This window comes from Anser cygnoides, chromosome 1 (assembly GCF_040182565.1).
Source record: "Anser cygnoides isolate HZ-2024a breed goose chromosome 1, Taihu_goose_T2T_genome, whole genome shotgun sequence".
Classification (NCBI taxonomy): Eukaryota; Metazoa; Chordata; class Aves; order Anseriformes; family Anatidae; genus Anser; species Anser cygnoides.
In genome coordinates this window covers 116,383,220-116,402,909 of record NC_089873.1, presented here as the reverse complement: position 1 = coordinate 116,402,909, position 19,690 = coordinate 116,383,220, and the positions used below count along the sequence as shown (strand labels likewise).

At 37.7% G+C, this 19,690-nt stretch overlaps 1 protein-coding gene across 3 annotated transcripts in view; it reads left to right on the top strand.

Moving 5' to 3' along the window:
• The window catches only part of DSCAM (DS cell adhesion molecule), a 475,409-nt gene that overhangs the window by 439,741 nt on the left and 15,978 nt on the right, over positions 1–19,690 (top strand). The window contains exons 28-32 of one of the 3 annotated variants that reach the window (XR_007165989.2): positions 150–180; positions 5,863–5,978; positions 8,856–9,078; positions 9,848–9,961; positions 12,406–12,544. Coding sequence is in view for 1 of the 3 variants with exons in the window: in XM_048071347.2 (XP_047927304.1) it covers positions 150–180; positions 5,863–5,978; positions 8,856–9,005; positions 12,406–12,603; positions 16,818–17,120 (798 nt within the window). In the remaining 2 variants the exon portion in view is untranslated. Of the gene's footprint in view, positions 1–149; positions 181–5,862; positions 5,979–8,855; positions 9,079–9,847; positions 9,962–12,405; positions 12,604–16,817; positions 17,121–19,690 lie in introns of those variants that run through there. The other 2 variants (XR_007165990.2, XM_048071347.2) reach the window with 2 other exon arrangements.

Sequence of the window (19,690 nt, the reverse complement as noted above, 5' to 3'; positions counted from 1 at the left end):
TATTTTGTCTTCATTACTGATCTGAGAATTGACAGTAGTCTTACATATGGCTGATTCAAATCACTTCCTAATAATCCATCTATCACAAAAATTTTCATTTGTGATACAAACAGATAGCAACTCCTGACATCTTTTCTGTTTTCTTCTAGATGCAAAGAGTTTGGCTGAAATGCTTATGAGGTAAGAATAAATTCAATCTTCTTAAATTGAAAATTAATTGTCAGCTATGGCATCATACTTAAAAATTATTATAGGGACAAAAGGAGTCTTCTATTCCTAAAGCCTTTCTCAAAACACACCATTTGACTCTGTTAAAAACTAGGATACACTGATGGCTAGAAATACGAGAAAACAGACAGTTTGTGGTCAGTCCTGTAACAGAACACAATAGTAAAATTTGCCGTCTCTTGTATTAGTGGATTAAATTATAGAATACATGTGGGTTAATTTGGACATTTTTCCTATTCAGAAAAACATTTGCATAATATGTACCAAAGAAATTGCCCTTTTGAGATCATGGGTTTGAAGGCAGTAAGTGCCTGGATGTGAATATCTCTAAACTTTATAGTTTTATTTATGTAATACTACAGTTATATTTATGTAGCTGCTTATACCCTCAGGTGTATAAGAGCAGGAAAATCCATTTATTATTTTTCAGTTCTGTTCCATCAGTTCAGCACCCAGAAATCTAATTCAGTTGTGGAATTGCAACAGAATGACTATTGTGGCATCTAAATTCCTTCAGAGATGGAAATTTCATATCTACAGTGTTTATTGTTTTATCTGGGGAAAATGTTGGACTTTAAATCTGCTGCATATATTTGAAAATGAGATCAACAAGGGAATATTTCTAAGTTCAAGTGAGCTTTTGTTTGCTAGAAAATCTTTTTTATTTTTAAGGAACAAATTTGAGAATGTCATGGATATTTTATCAAATGAAGCATACTCTAAACTTCCTCACCTATGATAAGCTTCACCTGCTACTATAAGAATACACTTACCCAAGACATGGTGACAGATGGTTTTAATGTGAACTCAGCTCTATGACATCAGTCTCCAAATACACCTGAATAGTCCCATTGATTTTAACAAAACTGGTCATGCAGTTCAGGTCACTTTATTCTTTTTTGCAACTTAGAAACCCCTGCTAGCAGCAAATTGCAGGTTTAAGCAATTTCAAGGAGATATGCTGCGACACATTTTTCATGACACAAAAAAAAAGGCACAGATTAGCATATGCAGTATGCCTGTTCCCTAAAGAAACCCAGCATGGACTTCAGTATGCAACTTCTGAATGAAGATATTCGGTCCCATGGACAACCACACATAATACCTCTGCAAAACTAGTAAACCTCTGCCTTAACCCTGCTTAACTCCATTGGTCTTATCACCACCTCTGCATGGCAATTTCAGAGCCTCACTCCTCTGATGCTTAGAAAATTATCAAACTGCCAGCATAAATGGTCCATTTTTCCCTCTGCCAATGCTAACCTTAAGTTTAAAGATTTTTTGCTCTCTGCGCCTGATACACTCAGACAGCAGTTGGATCCCTTCCTAGCCTTTAGTTGAGAGCTGCTTTTCTACGTAATTGTCTGCCACTGTTTCTTTTTGCTTCTCCTTTCATTTTCTCCCATTCATTTATTTGAAAAAAATCTTGTTTTTATTAAATAGTCATATTTTATACTTAAAGTGTGAACAAAGGCAAATGACTAATAAGGCAGGACTTTAAGGTCCTACATATGGAGAAGCCTCTCAACTTGGAACTCTCAAAGTGATGCTATTTTGATGAACTTTCCACATGGTACACACTCAGTTACTTCTGAAACAGCTATGAAATACCCCCAACCAAAAACCTGAGCCACCCACCAACACTATATGCTCCTGAAGATGTAGCATGTTAATAATCAAAGGATAAACGACCCTTTCCAAAACAATAGTAACATATTATAAAGCTTCTGATATTTTATATATTTTAGATTTCACCAAAATCTGCTGTGTTACAAATATCAAGAAAAAGGGTGGCCATTGGTTGTGCCTTGCCACTTGAGTATGGGATATAAAGCAGAGAAGAAGATTCCCTCCTTGCTAAGAAGGTGTGAGGGATGGAGAGAGCTTTGTGTATCTTCCTGTTTGAGGAGATTTTTATAAGTGTGTGTAAAGCGGATTAAGAATGGAGCTTGAGTCTTTGCTTTGAAAGTTGCCAGCTTTGGCTGTTTAAGTCAAATACCTGGGGAGCAGGGTAAGCCCCAGCAGTTAGCAGTTTAACAGGAGCTGCACAACTTGTTGCTGATACTTTAAACTAGCAAATAAAAATCTCTGCTGCTGTACAATCACAGCTTTTTGATCTTTTTTGGGGTGAAAGCAGATCCAGCCATCTTCTTTGTAGTTGTTCACTGTGAATTGGTGTAGCAATTGGCTGAGCTTTCTAATTTTGAACACAGGGTAAGGAATATTTTCTCCCTGAAAATCCCCTTGACTGGCAGATTATTTACAAAGTTTAGTTTCTGGTATGTTTTTACAACTACCAGCTTAGACATCAGGAAACACTGAGGTGGCTTGACTCTTGATTTGCAGCAAGCACCCAGAATAACTTTACAGAGTGATATATTTTATCCCTTTACAAAACTAGCTTGATCTAACACTCTGCTGTGCATACGGACATTTTCAGTCACTCAGATAAGTATTTTTTTATTACATATCTAGGAAGAATATTTAAAGAGGAAATATTCTTATAACTATGTGCACTTGCGCTCTTTCAAAATGCATCATGCACTGTACTGGCTCTGGAGAAGGGCTTGTTTATCCACAGACTGTACATAAAAGCTCTGCTCAATCAGACCCAAAGGCACAGGTGTAGCCAAGTATTTGTCTATAATAGTGGCCCAAAGCAGACACTTGGGTAGAGGAAAGCAATGCAGCAAATACATACTGACTCGTTCCCCAGACAGGCTCCTAGTCTCTAACAATTTGGAGCTCAGAGGTTCAATGAATTGGAGAGAATGAGCTATATTACACACAAATCATTTCCAGGTCTGACAGGTAAAGAATAGACACATAGCACATGTTTAAGTTTTGAAATTTTGTATCTGTAGATGAATGAAAATACAGGTAGATGTGTTTCCTCCCTTTAAAGAATTAATTGTTGGGCTCCTCATCCACCAGGCCATTATAATACTTGGATGCCTGAATTTTGCTAGGTTAGAAAATACTTGGGCACCAAACTTCAAAAATTGCAATACTAAAAATCTCTGCCTCACTGCCAAGTCCTAGAGGCACATAATTGCTGTTGGCACTTCAGTTTTTTTAAGCTGACAGTTGAGTTATTGTGGTCTGCAGAAAATAATTTAAAATTCATTGAGCCAGAAAGAGGTTACATGCTAATTAGCAGCAACCTTCTTGGCACTGCCAATTGCCTGTTCTGTGTTTGGACACTCCATGCCACAGTGCTGTTGCATAGAGAATTAATTAGACCAGTAAGAAAGAGGAGAGAGATCACACAAGATGAGGCATAACTCAAGATTAGTAGTAGGGAATCTTCCTGAACATAAAAAGTCTTAGGTTTCAGTTCTGACTTGAAGGACTTTCCACACATTTTGCACTAAACTCTCCCTGGAGCCAAGAATAAATTCAGAGTTCCCTCTGGGCAGGTGAACAGTACAGCTACAAAGCTGTGGAACTGCCCTTCTGCCCTTTGTGGTGCAAACAATTCTTTCTGTACTGTTCAATACTTTGCAATAGTAGGAATACAGAGTGTACTGCAGAAGAGCTTCTAGCTCTAACCACGATGCCGGGGTTAGAGCATTCTGTATTCTGCATTCTCTGAGGAAGATGTGTGATTTGATCACTTTGCCTCCTAAAACTCTGGTGAGCAGGTGAAGGGTGCAAGGATTCATTTACTGGACTTGATTTTGTATTGCATGTGTTGTATATGTATCTGAATGTATCTAATAAGTATTGAATTATTGATTTTTATTTGAAATTGGATCTCACAAATTCAGTTTTCTGTTTGATCACAGGTTTGTTGTGTGATCTTGGACAAGCCCAGTGTGGCCTGACTTTTCAAGGGCATCTATTCATGCATATTTGGCATACAGATAATATATTAGTCTCCAATTCTCAGAACATTTCAGCAGCTTGAGTGGAAACCAATAGGATAGTGGCATCTAATCCATGCAGAGATTTTGCAGAGACTTTGAGAACGTCATTGTGGAATTTATCTGCATTTGAGAATCCTAAATGTCTTTGAAAATTTATGTGGTTAATAAGACACTGTGACTACTATTCTCCACTGATTACATATGGAGACAAGTCTGGCAGCCCTGTGTAGCTCTCTTGATATTTTGCTTTCAGAATGATTAAATGATGCACCAGTTGTAGGCTGTCTGAATGCATTTCAGCTATCCATCTGTACTATCAGAGCAATAGTACTGCCTGACCTCTGAAAGACAGAGACATTAAAGTTTGTGAGATGGATAGATAGTGATCATGCTGGGGACCACAAGAGGAGGGTAAAACAGAAGGTGAGAATCAGAGGTGTGTACCTGTGTGCCTTGAAGATCTTAGTCCTGGATTTGTGTCAGAATTTCTGACAACTGAGTGACAAGGAAATTCCTCATAAAAAAGATGTAAGGGAACCCCCAAACCTAGAATAGTTATGTCCTGCTGGCATGGAAACAGCAGGAAGTTAAGGCAAATTGCTAGAAATGTCATCTCATCCGGCATGCATCAAAGTGGCATTAAACTCCTACATAGTGGTCCTCATTTAGGAAAGGAGTGAGTTTATCATCATGCAGCTTAATAGTCCTCTGAAGATTCCATTAATAACAATAATTCTTTGCCCAAGGAGAATTAAAGTGAGTGATTTACAGTTACTTTGCACCAGAAAATGACCCTCTACTGAATTTTAAAGTCCTTTAATATGTGAGAACTTGAATCACACCAATAGGTCATTTGTCTTAATTTTTCTCAGCCATCTTACCTAAACAAGTATTTGCAAATATTTCTTCTTCTCAACGGAGTAATTACATCTGAAAAGGTAAAAAGTTCCTGTGTTTTTAGTGCAGTCTGAAGATTCCTTGGTGCAAGTTCTGTACTGGAAATGGTTGTAGCACTCAATTTTACTATCCATTTTCATTTGCTTTTGGTAGACAGTTCATTTAAGAAGTCATTTTCTGGTACACAAACTTCAAAATGAAATTGTTTCAATTTGCATGATGATAGAGTAATTGTTTTAGATTCTTTTTTAGAATATCGCATCAATCAATTAGAAATAATCCATGAATGCAAACAAGATTTGCAATTTTACTCTTGCAGCATCAATGGACCTAAAACCTTTATTTATTTTGTGCAATTTGTTAGTACTAATTAAATCTCTAGTCATTTGTTTGCTTTTTCATTTATCAATTCTAGTGACATTTGGAATTTATCTGAGGAAAAATAATGGAAAGTTTAGAAATAATTAGAAATTACTACAAGACATTTTCCTACCAACCTGTTTGATCAGCTACATATTTCTTTACTTACATTCATAAGGAATGAAAGAAAAGGTCAATCTTAAAAACTTTTTATTAATTTCCTTATATGACAACACTTGTAGAAAACTATATGAAATTTTCAAAAGATCCCTGCTGAAAAATAATAGACCAAACCCTCGACACTGTGCATTCATCTAAATGCCTTGCCGCATGCAATAAAATAATACCAAGTGCTTGTTCTGAAGAGGGGAATATAAAATGTATGAGTATTTTGCTGATTTGTTCTATTATTTTTAGTTCGAGCTGGGCAGACTTATAGTTAGCAAGTTTGCAAGTATCTTTTCAGTTAGGCTGAATCTTACTGTGTTTGCCTCTCTTTTGTTTCCAGCAAGAATACCCGGACATCAGATACACTTAATAAGCAGCAGCAAACGCTGAGGATGCACATAGACATTCCCAGAGCACAGCTTCTGATTGAGGAGAGGGACACGATGGAGACCATTGGTAAATTATTGTTGGGTTTGTTTTCACCAGTTAATAAAACAAGCACTTCTGGTGGACATCCTTTACCTCACACCTTTCCTCTGACTGCATGCATCAAGAAGGAAGAGCTGCAGAGTAATTTGTCACATTTGAGAAATTAACTGTTTCTTTTCATATAATAGAATGGCTCGGGTTGGAAAGGACCTTAAAGATCATCTAGTTCCAACTCCCTGCCATAGGCAGGGATGCCACCCACTAGATCAGGTTGCTCAAAGCCCCATCCAACCTGGTCTTGAACACCTCCAGGGATGGGGAACCCACAGCTTCTCTGGGCAACCTGTTCCAGTGCCTCACATCCTTCCAAGAGAATAATTTCCTCCTAACCTCTAATTTAAATCTCCCCTTTTTCCTGCCCTTTAAATCAGTTTCTGCTTTCAGTAGTCTCAGTATAATATTTAAAATAATTCAGAACATTAGGAAAATAAAACTAGTGGAAAGAGAAGCTTGGAGAAAATGAAGACTGGCAGTTTAATGATTTTCGTTTTGATTTCTCAATTGACTTTGACTAAACAGTTGGATCATTGGCATTACGTATAAGGAAAATGAAAATGAAATTCTGAAACTACAAAACTAGTATTCAAGGATTTCAAACAGACATCTTCTAAAACTTACATGTTGCACATTGTATCCATTTTTTCTTATCAAGTTACATGATCAACATATTGATCTGTTTCAACTTTTGTTTATGCAAAATTCAAATCTAGAATATTTCACACATCAGAAAACAGTATTTCTTGTGTGGCTGGCACATAGCTGAAGTGTCATGTAAACAGATTTGTTTGCCTTTTTCAAATAATCAAAACACAAGATGTCTGAAGTCTCAACAGAATAGAAATATAACCTGATTTCATGACTCTGTGGGTACAGACTGTGGAAAGACACTCCAGAATGACTGACCTTGTTGGACTTCTAACTTTTGGGGTCAAAATCTATGTAGAAAAAGTCTTTGATGGATGAGAATGTAGTAGCACCTCAGGGACTGCATAGCTGGAGAAGGCTCCACAAACCAGGAGCAGCATCTCCTGTCCATGCCCATACTGGGGAGGAACAAGCTGCTTTAATCCCACACCTTGTCACACGTGATAGGGTCTGGCATAGTGGGGTGCCATTTCACAGTGCAGTGGATTTGAAGAGGAGACTTACACTTCACCTGAAAAACATACTTTTTATTTTTTTTTTTAAATTTGAGCTTCCCAAAGTTCGCCACTTTGATGCAGTCTTTTGTGCCAAGTTTCATCCTAAAGACAGCTTTTACTTTTGAGTTACAATTGCTGAGCAATAGGGGGTTATAGTGGAAATATCATTAGTACCTTAACTATAGCAGTGCGATCAGTGCCTTGGAAATAGACAGCTCTACACAAAGCATTCAGAATAAGTAGTCACTTTGGCAGGCTTTGACATAGTTTACTGCCAAGAGGCTTTATTCCCAACCTGAATAAGAGCTCATCTTTTGCCAGAGATAGAATAATTTGGTTTCATAATGCTCATTCTATTTATGGCCTTCTTTGGGTAAAAAATGCTAGTTATATTTTTGTGCACTGTTCACATTAACAGTGTCTTGTCAAGATTAAAAATAAATAAAAAAAAGGAATATTTAGAAGAAGTGGATCACCCTCTGCTCATCAGTAAATGGATAGAAGCCCTGTTGCTGCCAGTACCCTCAGAAATGCATTATAAAGCTATATAGCATAGCAAGAATAGATAAAAAGACTGAAAAGAATGCAAAAGAAAATCTGATAGCATGCACATAATTGTTCTGCAAATACAAATTCAGTGGAAGATTTATCACTGTTAATCCTTCCACAGTCAAGTAGACCAGATTCCTCTTTAAAGTGAAAGAAATACAATAAGGTGTTCACAACTGGGGGAAAAAAATAATCTGTATAGCACTAGCTTTCTGCAGGCTGCAAGGTCTGTACAGAAATTTGGTGAACATAGCTTAGCCCTTGGGAGGCAATAGACAGCAGAACTGTACAGCAGCAAAGGTCAGTGCTCAACCTTTTTTCCAGTCCTTCCAAAGGTCCAGCTTCATGTTACAACTTTCATGACTTGTATAAAGCTCTCCAGAGCTCCTCTTTCAGACCTACAGTAGTGAAGTTTGTTGTAGGAAGGACTCTTTGGTGCGGAGAGAGCTGGTAGGGCTTAGTCCTTAGCTTGCAGAACAGCTTTTGCTGGACTTAAGGGTGCTTAATTGCCCTGCAGGAGTGTTTCCATTGTCTTTAGTAGGGTACTGAGGTGCTTAAATTTAAGCAGAACCCTAAGACAAGTCTTGGGTCATGGCCTTAATTCTGTCTGTGGAAAAAAAAAAAAAAAAGATGACTAGTAGAGGGCTAGTTAGTGATATTACCTGAAGACCTCCTTTGGGGAAGACATGGGTAATTACACTGAGGACATTACTAATTATGCTAATAAAAATAATAATAATAATAATATGTTGTTGAAGGGATCAGCTGAGTTCTCTGAAAATGAAGAGGAAACAGGGCAGCATACAAAAGATGGAGAAGAAAGAATTATGGCCAAAAATATTTACACACAACAGAATTTTTGGAAGGATGCTTAATGGCCTGTCTCAGTTGCACAACTCCAAGGTGAAATCCCAAATAAAAACAGGAAAATTACACTTATTCCTTATTTTTTTGTGAAATTTGCAGTTAAAGCCAGAGGCTCCCAGGCTGCTGTGCACACTTCAAAACCATCTCCAGCCCTGCACAGAAATGGAAACTGCATTGTCTTTGGTGAAGCCCAGATGAAAACTAATGTGGGAACTTATTTTAAAACTGTTACGAAGACAAAAATAAATTTCGTTATTCAATATTTGATGAGTATTTTTGCTTGCAGATGACAGATCAACAGTTCTACTAACTGATGCTGACTTTGGAGAGACGTCTAAACAGAAGTCACTGACTGTCACCCACACAGTACATTACCAGTCTGTGTCACAGGCTACAGGACCACTGGTGGATGTTTCTGATGCCCGGCCAGGAACAAGTAAGAGTATAGGAGGATTTGTTATCTGGAGAGGAGAAAGGTGTAAGAAAATGAATGTGGTGCTCCTGCGTTTGTATCCTTATGTGTTGGGTTTTTTGTTTGTTTGTTTGTTTGTCTGTTTTCTTTAATCTGAAAGTTGAGAGAAATCTATTTAGGTCAGCAGAGAACATTTCTTGTACAATTGCATTTAGTAATTCAATATGGTAAAAATTGCATATGTATCTGAAATGTAGGTGTAATTTGAAGTATTTGGCTTTCATTAAACCAAATTCATGCTAGTTTTTAATTTCTAGAATTTATTGAGTAAATTAGCTTAATGGCTTTTAATGTCTAATGCATTTTTTTCTCAGTGATCAATCTGTACTGTATTTCAAAATGTCTTCCGTCCTTACATCTCCGTCAGGGAAGAAATACATTTCTCATTATTGCTTTTCTGAAAAAGATGTATTTCCACTTTTAGTTATTATGGTAAATTACTTTTCCCAGACATCTTCATGTTGAGTTACAGTGATTAAAAACTAAAATAAATGAATATGCTTCTGCAATCTATCCTTCTTAATTTCTCTCAAGAATGTATTCCATATCTATGTAAATGGAATTTACTAGATTGAAGGAATACATTCACTAGCTGTATGCAATCTCTAAAATCTCTTGGATTATTTTCATCCCCTGACAGTTTTAGAATTTGTTTACTTGGTGAGTTTGGTGAAGATAAATGCTGATATTTCTGTTGTGAATCACCTAGAATGCAGATTATTTGAAAAATCTTCATTTAATTTTCATTACCACCCCACTCTTTATTAATTATAGCTGTTGTAGTCCTGACCTTGCTGATTTTCTAGCTCTGAGATCTATAAGTTATGGTTCATTATTTCTTGAGGACTAGATTAGTACGGTCATTTGGAATCCCTTTTTCATCTATGGAGAGTCATGTCGTTTGAATGAGAAGACTCAAGGTAAAACATTTGTTTTCCTTCTGGTAGCACTTTTTTCTCCCTCCTTTGGTTCATGTGTATGCTGGCTAGCCTGTCTGGTAAGAGCGGAAAAAAATCATCCATCTTTTTAGCATGTGAGTAGGTCAAGTTTATCTGAGCAACCAACGTACTCTCAATTGTTTTCAAACTCTATGTTTTATAAGGAAAGAGGTACCACCCTAAAATTACCTACCTGTCCCACACCACAGTAGTCTATAGCACCAGCCTCTTCCACTCCTACTCCCTTTTTTATGTGTACAGTTACGTGCTTCAGGCCACTGGAGTCATTGAGAGACTTCCCTCAGATTGGGCTGGGATTTAAGTTGTATGTAAGAGTGTGATCTGTGTCCAGCCTTGCTTTGGAAATAGAAATCCACCAACACATTTGTTATTTAGTAAAGATCTGATTGCAGCAGTGCACAGAGCTGGGTCGAACACTTTTAGGTAGCCTTCTCTGGATTTAAGACACTATTGTAGCTTTGAGAGAAGCTGGGCTGTGAGATTTTGTAAAGCTGCTTGTGCAGGACACGTGGCTCAGAGGTTGCAGAGGTACTGGTCTGAGCATACACAGTGAATGCCGAATTTCCCATTAGAGCCCTTTCTAAGTTGCCATCTAATTCTTTTGTATTTATGAACCCTTTTGTTTCATGAACCTTTTTGCTGCTCACCTCAGCATTCTGCTCCTGTGTTCCAGCATGTGACAGCAGGGCTGTCTTAACAGCTGGAGCACCAGAGGCGTGCTGTTTTCCACCACGTAGGCAGTGGACCTTGCCGAGTCCCTGCTACAAAATCCCTTACACAGGCGCAGCACAGCTGGTGCAGCGCTATTGCTCAGCACATGTTCAGCAGGACTAGCACCGACCTCCTGCATGCTGGCAGCAGGCTCTCCTACCCTCATCCAAATTGTGAGTGAAGGCCTGGTGAGTCAGAGCATCAGAGCATCCCTGCCCACCAAGCCTTCTCTGCTCCAGACCAAACGGTCCCAGCGCTGTGCCCTGTGTTTTCCCATGAGCACTCTCCCTCTGACAGTCCCTTCATGACTTTCCTTGAAGCAGGTACAAGGCTCACTTCTGGCCATGCAGCAGCCCCATGACAACTTTCCACAGCCAGTACAATTGGGTGGTTTACACAGACAGTCTGTACTGGGCGCTTTGTACCAAGTGTGCTTTTGGGTGTTATCTGTGTGAGGCTGTTATGTGTTGCATGACCAGCAGGATCAATTATCAATGGCAGCTCATATTTTTCCACTGCTGGGGGGGGGAATATATGAAATATGAGAAGGAACAGACTATAGCTGGTGTTTGCAAATAAATTACTTGGTTAGAAGCAACAGGATACATATTCTTACTGGGAATGCTTAGGAGAAGCAATGCTCAGAGTCATTATCTGGGTATTGTTTTTTTTTTTTTTTTTTTCTTTAAATTGCTTCTGCTGAAGTCTGTTACCTCAAAGACTGATGACTTCACCATTTGAATGCCAAAGATCATTTGAATACATTTGAATTTTTCATTTCTAATACCTTTTCTCTCTATTGTTAGTAATAGCCTTTCAGAAGCTTCAAAAAGAAATCTTTCAGTGCTGATTTAGTCACTTTCTGTTTGCCAAATAATGGTGGTTTTTTTTCTATTCCACTTGCTTTGTTAGGGTGTACCAGCCTCACTTTTACAGAAGAATTATTTTTAACAAAATCATAGAAGATGTTTTTTGTCAATAGTTCATTTTCACTCAGTTGGTCACCAGATTTTCTCTAGGGCAATAAAAAGTAAAATGTTGTAAAAGTAAAATACTTAAACAAGTAACAAATGATTTTTAAAGTTTAAGAAATTTTATTTACTGTTTTTTTAAACAGTCAGATCTTTAAAAGCCTGTCACTATTGAAACTCTGAGGGATCTAATATATGCTATATCATACATCCTGACTATTTATTAAAAAAAAAAAAACTCTGTAGCTGATTAACAGCATAATATGATAAAAGTATTAGTGAAATGGCTGGAATAGAAAACTATGCCACCACAGTTCTAAGCACATATTTTTACAAACTGAGAGCAAGTGCCTGTTTTGGGGGGTTTCTGAGGGCACGTACACGGATAATTTACCTGAGAATTCACTTGAGATGTGGTGTGAAATCCCTGACCAGGTCTGTTTGCCACATGCTGTTTCACATCTTAGAGTGGCTTTGCTGCTGAAGAACTGGTTGTGTCGGATTAATGAACATGTCAATGGGAGGCTGGCTCAGTTCTTCAGCTGCTCCATTTTTATTAGAAAGAGGGTATTTAAAGAATGTGCTTTTACCCTTTTTTTTTTCCCCCAAAGAATGTTTTGTGTTCTTTTTTAACCAAAATGAGTGGCCAGTCCCTCCTGACAGGGCTTGTTTCCTTGTCTATTCAAGAGCCTAATGGCAAAGACACTCTGTTATCCATCACAGATCCTACCACAAGGAGGAGTGCCAAAACCGGACCCACAGCTCGCAACCGCTATGCTAGTCAGTGGACCCTCAACAGACCTCACCCCACCATATCAGCTCATACCCTCACCACAGACTGGAGGCTTCCCACCCCCAGGCCAGCAGGATCCGTGGACAAGGAAAGCGACAGCTACAGTGTCAGCCCCTCACAGGACACAGGTACAGGTCTCTCTGCAGGGCTGCTCAGCAAAACTGGGTCGGCAGTAGCTGGATTAACCTTCTTGGTCCTCAATATACTTTGTTTGATGCTTAGGTGCTGCTATTTATTCCTGGCCAGGGTGTTTTTTCAGTAGGATATTTATAATAGTTGCCATAAATGCATATAATTCCAATGATAACAAATACTGTGCCCTTACTTTCTCATGACACATGCATACTGGAGTCCTTTGAAAGAGATGGTATTCTTCTGGTAGCCAAAACTCTATATTTCCTGTGTCTGAAGGAAGAAGTAGAAGAATTTGCTGCATGAAATGTCATTGACCAGGAAGGGGCAGTATTAGCAACCTACAGTATATCTTGGTCAAAGGTGGAAATGTTTTAAGGTTTGAGCTACACTGAGGTAAGGTGTTTTTTTTTGTTTTTTGTTTGTTTTTTTTTTCCTTTTTCCAGTAATGTACTGTGTTTGTAGGGATATTCTAAGCAGGAAAAAAAAAAAAAAGAGAGAGAGAGAGAGACGGGAATGTCTGTAATTTGAGTCCAAACCAAAATCCATTCATAGCACTGAATATAGTAGCAGTTAGCTCTGATTTTCCTCAGAAACAACGTAGGCTTTTTTCCTCTAGATGGTAAGTGGGGAGACACTGAATACATATTCTGCCTGCAGTCTTCATCTCTCCTTGATGTCTTCACATTATAAACCCAATTGTAACAGAAAGATAAAGCTTTCTCCTTCTGCCCTCCACTGAACAAGTGACAAAAAAATATGGTGAATAAATGAGTAAATGACTAAGCAGAAGAGTAGTCACGAAGCAAATCTAATAAAGGTTACACTTGAAGAAAGATAAAATAGCTTTCAAGGTATGCCTGACAGAAATGAAACTGGGCATACAATGGCTTCCTCAGAAGAAATTGCCTATCTTCTGTTCTGATTTGGAAGGAAAAGCATGGGTTGTGTGAGGCAGGTGTGTCCTTTAGAGAAAGAGCAGTAGGTGTAACTCACCTTTCACCATGAGAACTAATATGAATGCTTTTATTCTCTCTGTAAGAACAGGCATCTGACTTCCCTTGCAACGTGTAATTTATAGGTTGAAATGCTCATCTTTTCATAATTCATTCTCTTAAACTTGCAGACCTGTATGTTGTCTTCACAAGGTAACGCCATTCAACAGATACCTCTAGCCAGTTAATGAACTTCTTCCTGATTTTTTCAGGTAGAAGGATCATGAGGTTTTAAGGATTTGTTCTAACACCTATACAGATATAAATATGAATATCAGATGTTATCTCAGAAACTCTTATTATAGACATTCCTGATTTCAGGTGTGGTTGCACATGTTCTAATATTTCATCTCCCAAGGTTATTTTCCAGTGAGTATGGCAAAAGGTAGGGAATTTAATTTGCTGTCTGGTTTAATTGACAAACTACATGCAATTTTGTAAGCATACTTCATAATGTATATTTTAGCATGGCTACTTTCCTACTCTGTGCCTGCCCTTGAACACACAGTGATTTATGTAATTGATAGTAATGTGTAGACCGTGCTCAAGAAAGGATTTCTTGTGGCAAAACGTAGCTGTATTATGCATTTTCATTTCTGGGGAAAGTATAGAATCAGTGTAATCTAAATGCTTCAGATGTTTAAAATTTCCAAATAAACATCACAGTAGATGTAGCCAAATAATGTGTTCAAGAATCAGTTGAACTAATAATAGAATCATAGAATCATTAAGGTTGGGAAAGACCTCCAAGATCATCTGGTCCAACCATCCCTCTACTACCAATGTCAACCACTAAACCATGTCCCTAAGGACCACGTCCAACCTTTCCTTGAACACCCCCAGGGATGGCTACACCACCACTTCCCTGGGCAACCCATTCCAACACCTGACTGCTCTTTCTGAGAAGAAATGTCTCTTCATTTCCAACCTAAACCTCCCCTGGCACAACTTGAGGCCATTCCCTCTAGTCCTATCAGTAGTTACCTGTGAGAAGAGGCCGACCCCCCAAATCCCCACACCTTCCTTTCAGGTAGCTGAAGAGAGCAATAAGGTCTCCCCTGAGCCTCCTCTTCTCCAGACTAAACAACCCCAGTTCCCTCAGCTGCTCCTCATAGGACATGGGTTCCAGGCCCTTCACCAGCTTCATAGCCTTTCTCTGGACATGCTCCAGGGCCTCGATGTCCCTCTTGTACTGAGGGGCCTAAAGCTGGACACAGTACTTGCGGTGTGGCCTCACCAGAGCAGAGTACAGGGGGACGATCACCTCCCTGTTCCTGCTGGCTACACCATTCCTGATACAAGCCAGGATGCCATTGGCCTTCTTGGCCACCTGGGCACACTGCCAGCTCATGTTCAGGTGAGCATCAATCAGCACCCCTTAGAGCCTTTGATCCCTTTTCCAATATGGTGTTGAGATTTCTGAATCTTATTGATGCAGTTGATATTTGGCAGAATTTAGCATTTCATATAGAAATTATTCCGGGTTTAAAAGGTAGTACTTTTTAAGCTCAGTAGAAATGCATTGCAGCCATTCATAGCTCTAAATAATTAAAAATGTTCTAACTAGATGTCACTAGAAAAATTATGATGAAACTAAATTTCACATTCACCCTGAACTTTTAGCTAGTCTAAAGTAGGCGTTCAAGCAGATCCTTCCTGGAATAGTCACCCCAGGACATGGGATATGAGAAACTGCAAGTCTTGATCTTCATGGACCAAACTGAGAGCTCTACATGACCATCAGTGTTTATAGACACTGCTTCAAGCCGCTGGCAAACAGCAGCCTTCCAGTAGCTTCCAGTTGATGAAAAAAATAAATAAATAAATTGAAAGACATTGTTTTGGTCTGATTTACAAATCAAATGGAGAAAGAGAATGATGTTTCTGGGAGAGTGAGACGAGTGGGGAGGGGAAAAAAAAAAAAAAAAAAAAAACTAAAAGTCTTAAGTTCTGTCCAGCTCAAAATCTTAAGCAAGTTACAGCATATTGTTGAATCACTTGTCATTTTAAATAATGTATGGACCTATTTACAAAGTGTTCTTTTCATTCCATGAAAACTGGTGCAAGGATCCTAGCATACAATAAAAAAGATAAAGGTTTGCAATAACAACATAGTTGCTTCTGGCTGCCATAGAAGTCCCATTTTTATGAATTAGCTATTACATTAAGCCTGCTTATGGAACATCGCCAATAATGTCTGGAATTGTACGGATCTTATAAGGAAACATGACTCCTTCCTAAGGAACTTTTGAAAGACCTATGCTCTTCCAGCCTATTGAAGTAAAAGTGCAATGGGTGCAACTGACCAGTGATTTGACTCCTTAACTGTGCAGAAACCAGTGTTGTGTTTCCAGAATGTTTTTAGTGTATCAGTTGCCATTTACATCTTCAGTAACAGTGCTTGTTTAAAAATATTGAAGTTCTTAGAAAATCATCAGCAGAAACAACAGCTTCTAGGTCACAATAGCCCATGAGTCAAATATGAAGCCCCCATTAACTTCAGCAGCATTTAAAAGAGCTCTTGAATCACTGCAGACTGGTAGCTACTAAACAATATTGCTTTCTTAAGACCATTTGTTCTATATGAAATGAGTTAATATTTCAGTTGGCATCTAGACCAAACATAAGTGTATCAGTCACTGCCTTTATATTTGACCTTTGTTCTCAGGGATTTCTCAAAACATAAAAAGAAAAAAAAAAGATTAAAAAAAAGGATGAAACAGATACAAAAAAAAAAAAAACACTTTTCCACTCAGAAGTCACCTCTCAGAAATATCTGTGAGATTCATTGAAAGGAGAATGTTAAGAAACTATTCCTGTTTTTACTAAATCTGTTCTGTGGGCTTCTAACATTTTTAAAGCATTTAACTTTCAGAGAAATTATTTTTTGAAAAAAAAAAAAAAAAGGAAAGAAAAGAAAAGAAACCTTTTCCATGCATTAAAGGTTATTTTTTCTAAACTATGAAGTTAATGTTAAGCCACATAATGCTGCTAGCAGAATAAGACTTCACTTTAGATTATCTCTAATTATCAAGCAACTGACTAAACTTAAAATTGTAGAGACATTTAAAGCAAAGCAGATTTATTCAAATCACCATGATAATTTCAAGGCTTCTGCATTTTATTAAGAAACACTGTCATGCTTTTCTGTCTTCTTCCAGAAGGTATTGTACAGACATTTTCTTTCTCCCACTGTTTATCTTTTGGGTGGTTAGATCGAGCAAGAAGCAGCATGGTCTCCACAGAAAGTGCCTCCTCAACATATGAAGAGCTAGCAAGAGCATATGAGCATGCAAAAATGGAAGAGCAGCTGAGACATGCCAAGTTCACCATTACTGAATGCTTCATATCAGACACGTCGTCAGAGCAGCTCACGGCAGGGACTAATGACTACACAGACAGTCTGACCTCAAGCACGCCGTCAGAGTCGGGGATTTGCAGGTTTACTGCATCCCCCCCCAAACCTCAGGATGGAGGGCGAGTGATGAACATGGCAGTTCCAAAGGCACATCGGCCAGGTGAGACATTAGAGGTAACATTTTGGTCCTTGGGGGTAAGCATTTCACCCCGTGCCTAGACTGGTTAACAGGACAGGTTATATCACAAGGAAGAAAGAAGGTGCGCAATATATCATGTAATTACTTACAGAGATAATTGCTTTTTATCCCAGATAATATAAAATTTAAGTGAGTATATTCTCCCATATACAGATAAAGAAGGAATCTGGAAATTTAGGAGCAGAAAGGCACAATCTAGGCCAATAAATCCATTCCTCTACAGCTGCAGCCATCAGGCAATAAACCCTTCTGGGCTAAAAAAGACCATATGGGGGTTCATATGCCCATCTCCAACTCCAACCACCCACTAATAAAACATGTCTTACAGCAATAATTTCTGCATGAGGGCAAAATTTGCTATCAGAACACTTCATGAAGACAGATTGTAGAAGATGTACTATCCCTTCTGCCTTGTAGCTTGGAGAAAATGTAATATCCTTTTGGTGATGTTGTTCAGCTGTTATACTCTCTCTTTGACATCTCCAAATATCAAGTCAGGATTATCTAAAGGAGGGAAAATAAAAGCAAAGAAAATGAAGACAATGCAATAGCTCAGGGGATATGGTATTTTATACCTTCAGACAAATTTAAACCCTACTCCAACTTCAAACTGACTGAAGGTATCTTAGGGACATCCATCTACTGGTCTCAATCAAATTTCTAGTTCAAGAAGAATACTATTTTTAGTGATACCCTAATTTACAATAGCATAGGTAGATTATTTGTGATATTCTGATATCAAGTATATTGCAAAATCTTTGTCAATCTTTCTTAGAGAATACATGACGTGACATTGTAGAGAAAGATTCAAATGGGAAAAAGATGAAATAATATTTGTGTGCTTACTGAAAACATGGTTTATTGTATCGTATTGTATTTTCTCTTATTTTATTTTTATTTTGTATATACATTTGCGACTGTGGATGGAGATACTTATACACAAAGAAAGTAATCAGTAGACTTTTGCTTAGTATACACTATAAAATGAAGCAGTTGTTCTGGGGACAGAGGAATGAAGATAGCCAATGGTATTAGGAAGGTCATTCAAAAGTAGGACCTGACATCGGAAGGAAAAAAAAAAAAAAAGGCATAAAAGATTTCAAAAGAGAAGGCTAAAAGTAGAACATGGGAAGAACAAAACCAAGCAGAAGATAGGAAGTTATAATAGACAAGGCAGGAAATTACTGTATCATACAAATAGATAAGAGGGAAAATAAGTAGGAAATAATATAGTGAGAGAAACGACTGATTTCTCTGTAGTCACAGAGTAGAACCACATACCCAGAAGCTGTAAAAATAGATAAAGATAGAAATAACTTTCACTCCTAGCTAAAAAAAAAAAAAAAAAGATAAATATTTGTACTTGTTCTGCTGAAGGGAAGCATCTGCATTCACAGCTAGGTCAAAATTGCAGTCCTCTCTTTCCAGTCAGTCAAAAAACATTTTCATAATTTCTTTAACAAATAGTTTACTCTCTTCCTTTCATGTTCCATATACATTATTTATCTATATTTAGTATTTGGAAATATTCTAATTATTCACATAAAGATGATTTTCTTAGGGGCATACTGCACTAAAATTTAGTACCCGGGCTTAAGTTAAAAGCTTCTGGTGTTGGAATATCATCAAAGATCCTCTAGCAATCTACACACTTCTAGTCATCTTTACTCTGTCTGTTAAATGGTTTGAATTTTAATTTGTACCTGCTATTCATGACTGGCATTAAGCTTTACCTTGCAGTAAGAAAATGAAATATTCTGTGAACTGAATAATTAGTTTCGATATCTTGACAATAAATGTAATGTTCCAGTGGAACACCTTAAATATTGGCCCATAATTGTTGAATGATAAATTATTAAAGGATACTTTATGAGGGGCTTTGAACAAAACATATTGGCAAAGAGAATTGTCAGTAGTAGCAGACAGACCAATATGTTTAGTGTTCAAAATCAGTCAGGAAGGACTTACAGGGCATCTTTATTCTTTCACCCACCACTTCAGAAATTCTGCAGAAGTTCTTCATAATTCAAACATAACTGATCAAAGTAACCTGTACATTCGGGAACAGGGACAAGAAATAAAAAAAAAAAAAAAAAAAAAGAGAGAGAGAGAGACATAAAACAGATAAAGCAGATAACATCTGAAATTAAACACTGACTATGCTCCTTTAGCCCATCTTTATTTTTCCTTGAAGTCAGTTTTTTATTTCAAGATAACTTTTACCTATTTTGATAGTGCTTGCTTTTCTTCTTACCCAACTCTCTCTCTTTCTTGAACAATGTCACTTTAAATAAATTATGCCTTCCCTTTCCTAATTTCTTACCTCACTTTTAAAACTTCTTGTAATTCTACCTGCAGCAACTTTCATGGTTGCAATAAAGGTTTAGAGTTCTGCAATAAAGAGTATTTGTTTTGCAAAATAATCTCCAACTATTCTGTCTCAGAAAGACAGTAACAAAAAATTAGTTTGGTAAACAGGTCATTTTAAAACTAGCCAATAGTAAAGATACAACTTTACTCAAGAAAGGTAA